Here is a 15244-nt window from a genome sequence, read left to right on the forward strand (position 1 = left end):
TCATCACTGATGCATGAACAGAGGAGAAAGCGTATATGCATCATCAAATCACCTGCCATTACATTTCCTTAGGAGGTTTGCTATATAGTTAGCAGACATAGGCATGCTTTACTTTCAGCCACACTGAAGTTCTCCTTCCTAAGGGCAACGTTCGTGTCCTTCTGTGCAAGCCTCACTTCCCACAAATGGAAATCAGTCTGAAAAGATGTGACACACTGCTTCCAACTGAAAAAAATCTGTTGAGCACAGACAGTAGGATTTCTGGAAGATGTTGGCATTAGTTTATTCTATGCTATAAACAAACACACTCTCTAATTCTCCACATGCAGAGGAGGCTCCTGAGCCTCTAAATAGATAGCCAGTGACAGTTTTCAATGGATTTCCCAAGCTTCATCGCTATGCTGCTTCAGGTAGTAAAGTCAGAAGTTTCCTAAGCTGACACTCTCTGTAACCATGAACTCTGCAGGAAGACAAGCCTCCTGCAAAGTATCATGAGTAAGAATGCCAGCAGGAGAGGCAGGCAGAAATCCAGAGGAAGCAGTGAGGAAGTAGGGCAAGAAGGGAGGGAGCAAGTTTCTCCCTAAGCCAATGGGCACAGTCCTCTTCACGCAACCAGCAGGGAATTTCACTGTCAACCAATGTCACTGCAAATCCAAAATTCAGTTCCAGGCTCAGGCAGATTCTCCACTGGCTGCACAGATTAGACATCACGAAAAGTAAAGATAAAAAAAAGCATCTCTAACAAGGGCTGAATAATCTTCTGCCTAACAGAAAGAAGTTACAGTAAGTGTTCCTTCAAGAATGACTGCCTCACAGCATCCAAAGTGCTCAACCTCTGCTGACCGTTCTTAGCTGAGTCTCTCACTGTGAGAATGCCACAGATGCTGTGGGCTGTGCTCAGGGAAGGTGATCTGTTTCTGCACTTTCAGGGGTATTACTCCAATACACACACATGAAAACACAGGCAAAATATCAACACAGAAGTCATTTTTATCTCAACTCACTGACACGCTTGTGCTGAAACCTGGAAGCTCATGTAAAATGGAAAAAGTAAAAGGCTTTTAAAAGTTGGTATCTGCTCTGTAATACCTCAACTGCATTCCACAGTTCAGCTTAACACTTTCGGAAGGAGCTGCCTGGACAATGGCTGCAAACTAACAATTCCATATGACTGTGCCTCAAAAAGGTAATGTCACAGCAGAGTCTCTGAGCAAGTACTGATAATTTTTTTTTTTTCCTGTGCAAGCCCCAAGCCTATTACTGTATACAAACCAGACAGCCCACCTTCAGAACAAATACACCCGTGAACCCCCAGTCTCCATTTATCACGGAGAGGCCCCGAACTCTCCCGCTCCCCGACCTCGAGCACCTGAGCTTACACCCCGTGTGCTCGGGACAAGGTGCAGGCCGGCACCCACCGACCCCCCGCCGGCCGGGGGCTGGTTTTCCGCGGGCAGGCGAGGAGGGGAGGCCCCAGCCTACCCCAGAGGCCAGCCGGGGGCTGCCTCAACACCGCCCCCCCCCCCAACCACCCCGAGTCTTCCCGGGCCAACGGCCTCCGGGGGGTGTGGGGGGAGAGGCTCGACGCCGCCGGCCCTCACCGGTACTGCTTGGGGTCGCTGGGGGACTTGACGATGTCGGAGTCGCCGAGGTTAGCGCCGGGACCGATATCCCCGCGGTCCTCCTCTTCCCCGTGAGGCGAGCGGCCTCTGGCGTCCCGGCCGCCCTCCCCGGCCTGCTGCCCCACCGCCAGCTCCGGGCAGCTGTAGCTAGACGTCGCCTTGTTCCTGCCGGGCATGGCGGCGGTCGCACCGCACCACAGCGGCTGGGCAACGGCACGCACCGGCCGGCCGCGCCCCGCCAGGCCGCGGGCCGCCCCCGCCCGTACCGCTCGGCTCCTCCGTGCGAAGGCGGCCGCGAGAATGCGCATGCGCCGCCGCCGCCGGCCGCCCCCGCCCCGCCGCGACGCGGCCGGCTTCCGCCGCGCGAGGAAGTAGCGGTGACGGTTGCGACGGCTCTGGACAGCAACCAGTCAGCGCCCGCCGCGGTGCCAGCTGGAGAGAACGGACCAATCCCAGGCCCTCACTTGGTCGGGGGAGGGCTCTGATTGGCGGAGAGACTGCTGGTGGTGTGGGAGGGGTGGGGGAAACCATAGACGGGGAGAGAGGCGGAGGGAAATGCAGCCCCTTTCAGAACTCAGACCGAGAGGACAGAGAAATCCGAGGGCGAAGGGAGAGGCAGGGGAACAGAGCCGGATCCCGGGAAGTCCTCTCTGTGCCGTCGCGTTCCGGCACTTATGCCCGCCTGCCGTGTTACCTGCCCCCCCTGCTCTAGCGTTGGAATCGTCCAACCGCCGGTTGGTGGCGGCCTGCCTTCTCCTCTCATGTCCTTCAACTATTGGTCCAAGTAGCTGTCGCTCACTCCTGACAGGACCAATCAGCTCGCGCAAGCTGCCCTAGTCAGGGTATCACGCGCAGTCCCCTCAGCGCAGAGGAGCGGGAAGAGGCGCCGGGGAAGCGGCAGCGTTCGGGGTCCGTCGGCGAGGCCAGCTCCCCGGCGGGCATCGCCGGCAGCCGGGAGTAGCTCCGAGACCGGCGGTTGGGTCGAGCCGAACGCGCTGAACGCGACCCCGAAACTTGGCACGAAGAAACGGCGGCGTCGTCGTCATCGACCTCCCTCAGCAGTCATTGGAAAAGCCAAACACTAACCGCGTTGCACCAGTTTAAAGAACTGTGACTGTTCTTAGGGTCCAAAACACCAGACCGCACTGTTGATCTGATAGCAAAACTAGCTTTCAGCTGGTCTTTTTCAACACTTAAGTGAGCTAGGCTTAAGTTCACAATTTTATTTCAGCCAGCAGTACCACTAGTGTTAAGAGAGATCCAGTACGTGCTGACTGTTGACTCCTGGTTTGTTTTTTAATTTTTTTCTTACCCTAATGGTATCCTTAATAACTTAAAGTGTGTACCCATGACTATTTAACAGAAGAGACTCTGTTTATTCTTGATATGGCCTAGTTCAGTAGGTCTCAGCATTTTCCAATTTGTGAATATACTTTTTCCCCGCTATGAAACTGCAGTGCTGATGTAGCAATTTCAAAGTCTTGACAACAGAAACGCTGCTTTTCCTCGTGGTAAATCTCTTTGAAGCTGGCATTTGCAAACAGCATACATTGCCAAGATCCCTTTTCTTGTAACGCTCTGAGAGTTGTTAGGAAGCTTGCCATTCCGTTTATCGCATCCCTTTTGCATTGTTCCACACTTGTTCAGTTTTCTGCTATTACTGTAAGACCAGGGCTGTTAGTTACTTTGTGCGTCTGTGTAAGTCTATGTTGACTGCAAAAGAGATGATGAAAGCGAAGTTAGGGGGTCAGAGGCTAATACAAATGAGGGGGGCTGTCTGCGGTACAGGGACGATAATTTAGACTGGATGTTGTGGTGATGCATTTCTTTCCCCCTCTCCGGGCTGATTTATGAACTCGGGAAGGCTCGCTAGGCCTTAGCGTAAGTGTAATGAGTCAGGCGGTTAAGTGACCCTTGACTGTGCCAGGAACTCTTACACAGCTAAGACAGGGAGATATGCTGCGTGTCTCAAGGAATCCTGCTGCCTGGCGAAGGCGGGGGGACAGGAGTAGAGATAGCCAGTTCTCTTAACAACCTGCAGCCAGTTCTCCCCTGACAGTCTTGGAGCAACCCGTAGCTCTGTTTTGAGTTATTCTCAAACAGTCTCAGAATTTTCCCATATCATATTTAATGTTCCCATATCAGCAACTGTGGATCCTGACATGCTAAAGCCTTTAAGCAAAGGAGGCCCTGCTATGCTTAAACCCCACCTCATTGCAAAAAGAGATGAAATTAGGAGAGACGCAGACTTTAATGCCCTTTTGGCCATAAGAGAAGCCGCTGACGACAAGGAAGAGGCCCTAGTGCAAAGAAATCTCCCTATCTGGGCTACATTAATGCAAGACATCATAAATCATGGGCGAAAAATGGGATGGGATAACCTATCAGATGAAACCAAAAAGACAAGTCGTAACGTTAGGCAACTTAAACAATCAACCCAAGATAAACCCCCAGTACAGGAACCCACTGATCACCAATCCAAAACGCAGAAGTGGAGAGAATTATACAATCAAGCATTGTCACTAGGTATCCCTAGAATTGCAATTCAAACACAGAGTGCCAGTGCTATCCAGAGTCTAATTCATACATTTCACAAATATAATGATGACACTCGGAAAGGAAATATTCCAAATACTCAGACACCTACTCCTCCTTCGAGAGGGAGTAATAACCCTTTTCCTCCCAAAGATTCGGAAACAAAAAACTAGTTACTCCCGGGCAACGATTGGGTCTGTCGGTTTGGCAAGTACGATCTTACCAATGGATTGATAACAATGGCCCATACATTTTGATTCCAATTGGTCCTCGACAACAATCAGTAAAATTCCTATTAGATACGGGAGCACAGATTTCAATTTTAACACAACATGATGCTGAGAAGCTAGGTGTACGACCTGGATGGCAAAGAGTTAAAATCACTGGAGTAAACAGAGCGAGTGTTCCATGCCAAAATGCAAAAGTAAATTTATGGCTCCCAGGCGAGAAGTGTATGTTATCTACTCGCTTTGCTATCAAGAATCACAACGAAAATATTTTAGGCTTTGATGTTTTGAATGGCCGAACCTGGCACCTGCCGGACGGTAGTGTGTGGTCATTCGGTTCAAACCCCAACCCTGACAAAAACCAGGAGGCTACAGTGTGTGTACTCCACGCAGCCCCTGCACTTCCCGATTCAAAGATCACTAATGTGCCACAATACCTGATTTCTGCTGCAACACAAAACGGAATTTCAGAAGAACAAACTGATTTAGAAAAAAGACAAATTATCTCTAGAACTCATTCCCCTTATAATTCACCCATCTGGCCAGTCCGTAAATTGGATGGGAGGTGGCGTTTAACAACTGATTATTGGTGCTTGAATGCCAATACAGCCCTGGTAACAGCTGCTGTACCAAACATTGCAAACTAAACAGCTACTTTGCAAGCAGCCACGCACCAGTGGATGGCGACATTAGATGTGAAAGACGTTCTTCGTGTCCCACTTGCTTGGGAAGCTACTGGTAACAGTGGTGCAAGATGGAGAATCAGTGCTAAGTGGATTTATCCTGCATCATAAAAGGGTAACCCGTTCAGCCTTCCCCACCAAAACTTTTCTTTCTTTCTTTTACAGGAGAAAACAGATCTGCATTGATGGCAACAACAACTATGGTAGTTTATCCCCAGTTTAATCTCATTTTTTCTCTTAACTGGGATAAGAATAATTCCTTTGGTCCAGACACAAGACCTTTGGGACCATGCACTACTAAATTATACTGGAAACATTGGAATGGAATGACTACCAGAAAATAAGGCAAACCTGAACCTTGCTACTTTGGTGATACAGGGAGGTGAGACATATCTAAAAGATATATGGAAATGAGAGACGTTAGACATAAAAGGATTTAGGATATCTCACAATAATAACAACATTCAACAAATACTATCACTTCAGGCCTTACCAGGAGAGGAAATAAAAAAAGTGTGTCGGGCAATCAGTGGGTCTACCCATGAAAAACCCACAGAAATCAAAATACGCTACACTAATTTTTCTAAACCAAAAACCAATGAGAAATCTTTCCATAAGATCTCAGAACCAGACTGCTGGTACAATTTCACTTTCACACAACCCATACTCGCACTCTGCTTCTGGGGTAAACATGGTGTGGAATTATTGTTTGATTTTATGATTAGGGAACGTGACTTATGGAGCTTGTATATGATGGGATGGCCATGGACTGATGTGTACATACCTTTTGACACACCTATGCCCAATCTAAATTTATCTGTGACCACACTACACAATAACATCACCTTTTGCAGGCATGAGTGGATGATTAAAGACAAAAATGAAAATCAACAAATTCCATCTTTGAAAGGAACTAAGGGAGATACCATTTCAATAGGATGCCGAATTGAAAATCACACTAGATGTATGACATCGAATTTACACATCATTGTAATTACACCAAGGGAAGACACAACATATGTACCTGTCCTTTTAAACATGAATGTTGGTATATTTTTTACTATACCTCATTCGGCACACATAATGTGTTTGTGGACAGACTTCAACTCCCATTCTGACCTAGGCCTTCAATTCAGGATTGAAATCAAACAACCAAATTTACCAACTCAGCCCCCCATCAAACTATGTCCTCACATTCATAATACTGGACCCTACATAATTAAAAACACAGGACAACAAAGAGTGTTACTTAACCCAACGTGGTCCCTCAAATGAGTAAAACTATCAATGCCATTTGATATCTCTGCAATTAAACCTACCTGCTCACCATTCCTAAATACATCCTGTACATGATGGTTAGCATGGTTACGTGGACGGATTCTCACCTCTCCAAAGCGGTCAAGGAGAGATGTAACAGGCATACTGGGAACAGGACTAGGAATACTAAAGAGCATAGACAATGAACTGTTAGCAAACAAAATAAACTTGGCAAGCAGCAATTTACAAAATCTAGAACACCCATTACAATCTTCTTTAACTGCATTGGGAACTAGTCAATGGCTTTTAGCTGATGTATTACCTAAGCGGGAAAGAACTAATGAAAAAGACCACCAGCTAATTACCAATGCATTAGGCACTAGCCAAAATAATGTTTCTCTAGCTCTCAGCTGCATCCAGGCCCAAGTGGGGATACAATCTACTGTGGCAGCAATTATAAGAGAAGGCGATGAGCGCATTTTACCCACTGAAATTCAAAAGGTAATCTGGGATAATCCAAGTAAATTTGAAAGAGAATTTCAGTCTTGGTGGCATCTAATCAACTTCACTTATGACCATACCAACCGTAAAGCCACAGCTTTTGTTTTGACATTTGTCTTGACACTGAACAAAACATTTGTCATTTTGAAATACATCCTGATGAAACCCCTGAAACTGTGCTTATATATGTTGGAAATGGATGTGTTTGTATGAGAACCCTTTGTGATTCTATACTTACAGACAATACCACCGTGGAGATACATAATCACACAAATACCTGTGTTTGTAATTTTATCAAAATTATAGGACGCGACTTTAACTATTCAGCTCCTGTGACGACTTACCAATTGCTACAATCAAACTACACATCTTATCATCACTTACTACCTACGCCATTGGAATGAATCTTACATTGGTAAGAAAACTGCTACAACATGATGACCTGAACCAACTGCTAACACAAATTCGAGACAAAGAACCCTAATTACTGTCCATCATTATGCAGAAAGGATACATCATAATCTGGAAAGAGTGAAGAGAGATGGAGAACACCACTGGTGGGATAGCTTATTCGGATGGTCACCGAGAGCAACAGGAACTTTAAATCGAATGTTACATCCTGTGATAATTTTACTCATTTCTGTTACATTCTGCTTGTTGTTAAACATTGTTCTATATATTAGAATGTGGAAAAGTCAGACAAATATTACTGTCGCAAAAACCTCCTCACATATATAAAATTGCTTAATTACCTCTGTCAAACATTTAGAATTAATCAAACCTACAAAAATTTCCCTCAAATTACAATTGGAACATGGCATTGATCTGTTTATAGTCACAGAGGCAAGGGGTGACCACACCACCACTCTGTGAAAGAGAGATGGATTGACTTTAGTCACGGGGTGGAATGTGGTGGTGCATTTCTTTCCCCCTCTCCGGGATGATTAACAAACTCGGAAAGGCTCGCTAGGCCTTAGCATAAGTGTAATGAGTCGGGCGGTTAAGTGACCCTTGACTGTGCCAGGAACTCTTACACAGCTAAGACAGGGAGATATGCTGCGCGTCTCAAGGACTCCTGCTGCCCGGTGAAGGCGGGGGGACAGGAGTAGAGATAGCCAGTTCTCTTAACAACCTGCAGCCAGTTCTCCCCTGACAGTCTTGGAGCAACCCGTAGCTCTGTTTTGAGTTATTCTCAAACAGTCTCGTTATTTTCCAGCGCAGCTGGGATTCTAGTGATTTGTTGATGACAAAAGTCAATCATCTCCCGAACCTATCAACAGTGGTACTGAGTGAGGCCCTTTGAGCTGTCCTGGACCGCAGCGGGCTGTGACCAGCATCTCCCTGACCAGGATGCCTCCCAGAGCTCGCAGACTTTCCTGTTTGTGAAAATCGGAGGTCTGTCACCGAAAGCCAACACAACCTGGGCTGAGTCTCATCACTCCTCAAGGCTCAATCCTTCACCTGTTGAGACAAATGCCGAAGCATTCGACGTGAATATTTTCACTTACCTCGAGGGGAATTTTTAACAGGTATACCTCTTTCTCTCTCTCTTTTACTCTCTTCTATTATCTCATATGTATTTCTCTTAGTGTCTTTATGCACGTCTGTGTACTAACCTGAATAGTCTATAGTAAGTTATAGCAAGTATATTATAAGATATTAAGTTATAGCAAGGATATTGTAAGTTAAGTATGTTACAGCCAGTATAAGTTAATACTTTCAAATTTATACTTAAATTACTGTCAAGATTTTTATTCAATCATGAATGAATTTTAGGCTGCTATTATAATCCCTTTAGATATAAACTGTTGACCAAGTCTGGGACTAGGAGTCAATCCAGCCACACCTAGACTCCGACAGGAGTTTAGAAAGCAAGGGGGTCTCCTCTGAACCTCGTGACTCAACAGGAGGAATTTCCTTACCCTTTCCCACATTCCATTTTACCCTATTACATTTTCGGTCCCTATATACATAAGTTTAGTTTGATCCTAATTTAATTTTCCTGTGTGCATTTCATCCATGTACTAAGTAATAGAGTGAACCTTGCCATCGAATTCTGTGAAGTCCCACTTCTATACAAATTTCTATTAAATCATTTTTCTATTGCTAATACAATTGGAGGTGATTCTTTAAGCGATCTGAACCCCCCTCTCATTTTTAATTCCCCCCCCTGTGACAGATGTCTAGGAAGATAACTTTGACTGGATGTCTACCTGATATTTTAGTGCTTTATTTCTCCACCAGATGGAAGCCAAGACCCATGTCTAAGCCAGAGCCTCCTGTATGGCTTTTACTGGAGAACTGCGCATGCAGTGCTATATTGTACAAGCTGTAGAGAGAAAGAAGCTTGTGAAGAGCAGTCACCTCATTCCTTTCACATTCTAGTACCGCTTTTTTTATCTTGTAACCCTGCTGTTTTATCAACACTACTATCCTAGGCCACTGCCAGTCAAACGGGGGGGCTCTATACAAGACTGCATCAAGAACTTTTGGGTTTGTCTTTGGTGCAAGCCTGTTGTTTCCCTTGCACTGACAAATTATTGTCTCTCATTCTGCCATTACCTCTTGCAAGTTAATACAAGTAACAATTACTGTTGACTCACCGGTGATGCTGAAATCAGCTGCATGGCACTTAAGGCAAAAGGCTTTCTCTGTATTCATTCACAGCTTTTAATGCAAATGTAAGATGATGAGATACATAAAATATATATTAATGGAGAGATGTGTCAGTTGCCTGTGATTATTTGATTCCTTATTTGAAATAAGCTCTGCAGGATTTCTGCACCAAATACTAGGTTTCTCCTCATATGCAATATAGGGCAGGGTAGAATTCATAACTGTCTTTTCCAGTTCTTCGGACTACACCGCCACGTAGCTACTTGCTGGCTTGTGCTGTAAAAAATAATTCTGCCCATCCTAGCTTGAAGGGCCTGATATGTACTTGTATTCTTCTTTAAAAAGAAAAAAACAAAAAAAACCCAAAAAAACATCTGACTTGACTGGAACACAATGAAACACAATTATATATTGGGTAGAAAAGGGAAAGACTTTTTTTTGCCTAGCAAAAAAGACAAGTAAAACAAAAGAATTGAAATTCCATTTCTCCTGAATCCACTTTATTTTACCATTGAGTTGCTGAGCTGAAAAATCATTATTTGCACTGAGGTACTCCATTATACCTGCACAGCTCAAAATCATTGCTCCCTGCTGTGGAAGTTTTTATTTATTTTTGCTAGTTACACAAGTTGCCCTAAAACCTGCTTCTACTACAATTAGAACACTGCACTGCACGTTTATTGGCCAAATAATCCCTTTCTTTGAACGGTTTTAAATCTGCATAGTGATTCCTGATCGCTGGGCTCAAGGATCATCACTCTGTCAAAAAAGACCAATGTAGTTTGATGTATTTTAAAAGCATTAAAAAGATACCTTCTTTATACACACACACAATTGCCTAATATGCTAGTAACGCAGCTCACACAAGCTCTCGGGCCACACCCAGTGACTACATTTCTCTTTATTTTGCAGTTTCAGGGGTTTAGATACAATAACCATATTCCTAGCACTGCACAAATTGCACTTTCAGTACTAGATCACACACACCCAAAATACATCACAGTAGAGAATTCTGAAAGCAACATACAAACAAATGAAGGGATCAAGCCTTTAGCACAATGAGCTCAAACTACGTCAATGTAGTTGCATTTTTCTCCAGAATATTGTGCTTTTTCTTAGAACTATTACACTTTGAGACGTAACAGAACGAAATTACAAAAGCATTCCCTAGTGTCATGATCGAGCAAATTACATTGCAGTGGACAGATACTCGACTCCAGCTTCCGACATCAGAACGTCTCCTCAGTCAGAGGAGTTCATGGGCCTAAGGTAAAGCCATAAAACTTTTCAGAATTTTCACCTTAAGACAGCAAACTCTCCATATCCACCTAATTTACATTTACAGACACAATTTGCAATCACTGTTTGGTGCTGGGGTGCACAAACAAGTGTGTGATCATAAAGGCATAGAGTGTATGTAATTTCACAGATTCGCAAAAGCAGTTCCTCCATGTATTTCAGAGAAACACAGGCTCTGCGTGTGGCTAATGCACACAGAGTTCTACACACAGATGTAGAAGTTTTGTAACTTTAGAGGTGTTGAAAGTATAACTATTTTAGATGTCAAGTATTAAAAATTGTTCCTCCCTTCAAAGAATGATGCAACAAAACATCCATAGAATAACTAACAGGACGTCTTTGCCATTTTTCATTTGCAGTTATGTTTTATTAATCAATCTTCCTTTTCTTAAATTGTAATTTGTGGTTGAATCTGAAACCAGAAGAACTATCCCCACACACGCACCCATCTAGCACAAAATTAAAAAAAAAAAATCAACAAAATGCAGAAAGAAAATCTAAAAACATTGGCACTAATATTTGTCGACACTCACATTTTGGCTCCTGTATATTTATCTTTCTGAGACAGTGCTGTTCCAAGTCTTACATGTCAGATTTTGCCTCCAACTAAGCATGCAGCAGCCAATTCCTCCTTTCCTTCATCCTGCAACAAAGCCACCATCAAGCAGTTGATCAGAGTAGATCCAAATCTGGAGAGGTAAAACTACAGGGTACAGGGGAAAAGCTGCAGGACAGTTGGTTCTTGGGCTTCTAGAAACAAACAATTAGGGACAGCAAGGTGCCGAACGCAGCATCACCACCAGCACTCTGCAAGCTGTTCCTGGTGACTGTGGGGAAGGTTGCAGGGAAGGGCAGCCCCTGGAAGGGCTCTTGCTCCCTCACCCAGCACCAGGCAAGAGCACAGGGACATGCAGGTATGGCTGCGAGGCCTTCTCCTCCTCCTCTTTCCCTGCCTGGCAGCTTTGATTCCTACATGCGCTCTTCCTCTATTTAGAAGCTTGACACAAAATCCACCTCCCCCTTCCTCTCTGCTCTCTGGGGGACCTCAAACTGTCAGATGGAAATGCACTGCTTTCTGCTCCATCATACAGAAAAATTGCTGTCCTCTAGACAGGGACCTCAGTAATGACTCTCAAAATATCTGGGGATTGATTTTTTTTTTAAATTCTTGCTTTATAATAGATTTTTTCCCCCCATTTTCTTTTAGACCTGGTCCCTTCTAATTGGTTTTTATGTTTCCTGCTGTTCTTGGCAAAAAACCTCTTTCTGCAGTAGAGGAATTTATAATTAAAAATGCAACATTCTCTGTGGAAATAACATTTGCAACACTATACAATTCTTTTTCTTCAGTGTAACTCACATTAACACTAGGTGCACTTACAATATTTATTCAGATTTTTGTGTTTTAAAGTATTGGATGAGGAAATACATACATAATATTAATACTCCAGCACATTAAACAAACATACCAGTTTCCTACAACAGAGACTTCTGCCTTTGGACTACATGATAATGCACCACTACAAATGACAAGATAAAATTTAGTCAGGAAAGAAGGACATTTCTCAGCAAGAAAGGTCACTAGCACGAGCAATTCTGCTGCGAAGGGGGTGGGTTGTCTGTGAGTCGCATGCTCCTTCCAGAAGTGCACCTGGAAGGGTCTGATTCTATACTCTCTGACATCTTTTCACAGATTATATCCACCAGACGCTCAAACACCTGCCTTACGTTGATGTTTTCTTTGGCACTAGCTTCAAAATAGTCAAAACCTGTGAGAAAAAGTGGAAAAAAAAAAATCAAGTGACTGATGATAATGGAGATGATTTTTAAAATACTAACCATTTTTTTCAGAATTCACCTTAAGAAAACAAGACATTAGACAATTCTTAAGCTCAGTTGATTCCCACAATCTCAGAATACTGAGCAGAAATACTTCTAAAATTTATCAACCATTAGTTAGAGTCAAAGGCATAAGTGGATCCCTACCACAGCCCTGGTAAACACGTCTGCAGATGATACAGATCTGAATAAACTCAGGACAAGGGAGTCGAATTCTCCCAAGGCCACTAACTGGTAATGTACAGAGGGGCCTTCCTGGGCTCCATCCACCCCTGCGCGACGGGCCCAGGCTTACTCTACGAACCACTGCTGCAGTCTGGCAAGAGCAGAGAGCAGAAAGAGAAACGAGATCGTGGTCGTATTCCTTTTGCTGACCAACTTCTGCACTTGCGAGCGGAATGCTCCACGATTTTGGTCCTGTTTTTCCCGTTCTTTGTCTGAGATGGAAAGCTCTTCAGGGTGATTAATGCTTGTACAGCACATGGTACGACAGAGCACCCATCCTGACAAGGGCCGTTCAGCACTGCTGAATTACAAATAATGTTGAGTGCCTCCTACAGAGTATTTGCAGTGTCCAGTCACCAGCTTCTAGCTGCAGGGATGAGTATGGATTCTCAAACACTGACCCTTTCTGATTAAAAAAAACAAACAAACCAGCAAGGCTGGAGTTATGTCAAGGTGGGGAAGGCACACAGACAGCTATTCCTGCTGCCTCCTGTTGACAGCCCGTGCTACGCAAGAACCAGCCTTCTCGCAGACGAGCCTGAACCCTGCCTCAGCCAGCAGAAGTGCGCTGAGCTGTGAAGCATTTCTTTATCTTTCTAACCCCAGGGGACTCAAAGGCCAACCATCACTTACAATGGCTGTTGTTTCTGTTCTACCAGGTTATTATATTGCCAACAGCAAGAGCTCAAGCACCACGGAGAGTTTATTTTGCAGTAAGCTACATTCTGCTGTGCTTCATTTTGAGAGCATTCTGCATTGCATCAGTTTTCTTTGAATCTGCCACAAACAAAGGGAAAGATAAATCGTCTTAACTGATTAGTCCACCACTGCTGGTAGACCAAGTCACCTTGATGTGTGAGATAACAAGTAGCTATCTACCCCATTTTAACACTTTTTAAAAATCACGGGACAACAGGTGACGTGATGGTGGAGATGTTTGCCTCATTACTAAATAAGGACAGCTGTCCTGCATCAGGCGAGGGTTCTGTCTGCTCCACTTGCTGTCTTTGATGATGATTAAAAACGTATACAAAAGGCACAAGAAATCAGAGAACTGAACTTAGATATTTGTCAGTCCAACATTGGTTTGGGTTCTGTGGCTGAATCTGTTTTGGTTTAGTTCACGTTTAGGCCAGTAACAATTTCTTAATCTGATTAGGAAATTATTTCAATGATGTTAATGTCAGTATACAAACGTAGATAAACATGCTGAAGAATAACCTTTATGAGAATCATTATAATGAAAGCTAGCAGTTTAAGCAGTCAATAGTCAATTAAAGAGATTCCTCCCACCTAACACACAAAGTAATTTCAGATAATGCTGTACACATTAGCACAGTTAATATAAGGAAAAAATTACTGATAAAACCAGATATGTTTTTCAGCGCTCTTAAAAAGAGCATTTAGGATTTTGGGAGGCTACAGAAGAGGAGGACGGGGACAGCACTTTCCGAAGGCATGGTTAGCTTTTGTTTTGCTTTGCAGTGGGGTATGTTTCTCCAGGGTGAGCCAGACAACCGCATGGACAGGCCGGGAGCAGACCTGGGGATTCTTCAGCAGAACAGTTTCCTACTGATGGAGTCAGTTGCTATGGTAACTCTGTGCGTGTGCGCGTGTGTGTGTGTTTTGAAGTGTCCCATACGTAAAGGATTCAGATTCTAGATGCCAATTTTGTATTTAAACAAACAGATTAATTTTGGGGGGAGAAAAAACATTAGAAGTCCAAATAGGAGTGGGAGTTCCAGTAAAACTCTCTGTTTGCTCTTACATTGTTCCGGACAAATCTTCAACTACTAACAGTGTAATCACTCTTGCAAAATCTGTGGGCACACATGCATTCACAATGGTTTTGGGAGTCTGCAAGCCAGGAACCGAGTTTATTCACATTCATATTTTCAAAAGCAAATTAAATTCTGATGTGTAAAAAAGAGCCCATAACTGATTTTGCAAACTAACCATGTCTTTGCTTTGCTAGTCCTACATGTAAAGAATTATTATTACAATAATAATAATAATGATGGGAAATTAGAGGGTTTAGTTTGATATTTGCTCATTATTTGTTTATGATGGCAGTGCCTCAAGGCTTCAGTCATGAATGAGACCCCTTTGTGCTCAGCATATGTAGAATTTACACTTGAAGGCTCTAAACCTGCAGGCCTTTGCAGACATGCTTATTTTTTTTGCAATTGAAACATGAAAAAATAATCTGATTACTCTTAACTCTTTGAAACAGTGACCATCTTTTTGTTTATATCACACAGGTCCCTATCACAAAGCCATACTTTATACTCATCCATGAGCAGGGTTTCTATACCTTTCCTTCATTAAAAAAAAACAAAACAAAAATAACAAACCCCCAACTAATAAATACACATTATCTAAGGTTTAACCATAATTAGCAATTTGATCAAGGTCACACTTTAAACTACAACAACGTATG

At 43.6% G+C, this 15244-nt stretch overlaps 2 protein-coding genes across 4 annotated transcripts in view; both read right to left on the reverse strand.

The window, feature by feature from the left end:
- NRDC (nardilysin convertase) overlaps positions 1–1945 on the reverse strand; it is a 31570-nt gene extending 29625 nt beyond the window's left edge. Inside the window, exon 1 of the mRNA XM_052802215.1 lies at positions 1602–1945. Within this exon, the coding sequence (XP_052658175.1) occupies positions 1602–1930 (329 nt within the window). The 5' untranslated portion in view covers positions 1931–1945. The remainder of the gene's footprint in view (positions 1–1601) is intronic.
- Positions 1946–12112: 10167 nt separating this feature from the next.
- RAB3B (RAB3B, member RAS oncogene family) overlaps positions 12113–15244 on the reverse strand; it is a 58395-nt gene continuing 55263 nt past the window's right edge. For all 3 annotated transcript variants that reach the window (XM_052802044.1, XM_052802042.1, XM_052802043.1), the window contains one exon: positions 12113–12509. In XM_052802044.1, coding sequence (XP_052658004.1) covers positions 12322–12509 — 188 coding nt within the window. In that variant the 3' untranslated portion in view covers positions 12113–12321. The remainder of the gene's footprint in view (positions 12510–15244) is intronic.

This window comes from Harpia harpyja, chromosome 11 (assembly GCF_026419915.1).
Source record: "Harpia harpyja isolate bHarHar1 chromosome 11, bHarHar1 primary haplotype, whole genome shotgun sequence".
Lineage (NCBI taxonomy): Eukaryota > Metazoa > Chordata > Aves > Accipitriformes > Accipitridae > Harpia > Harpia harpyja.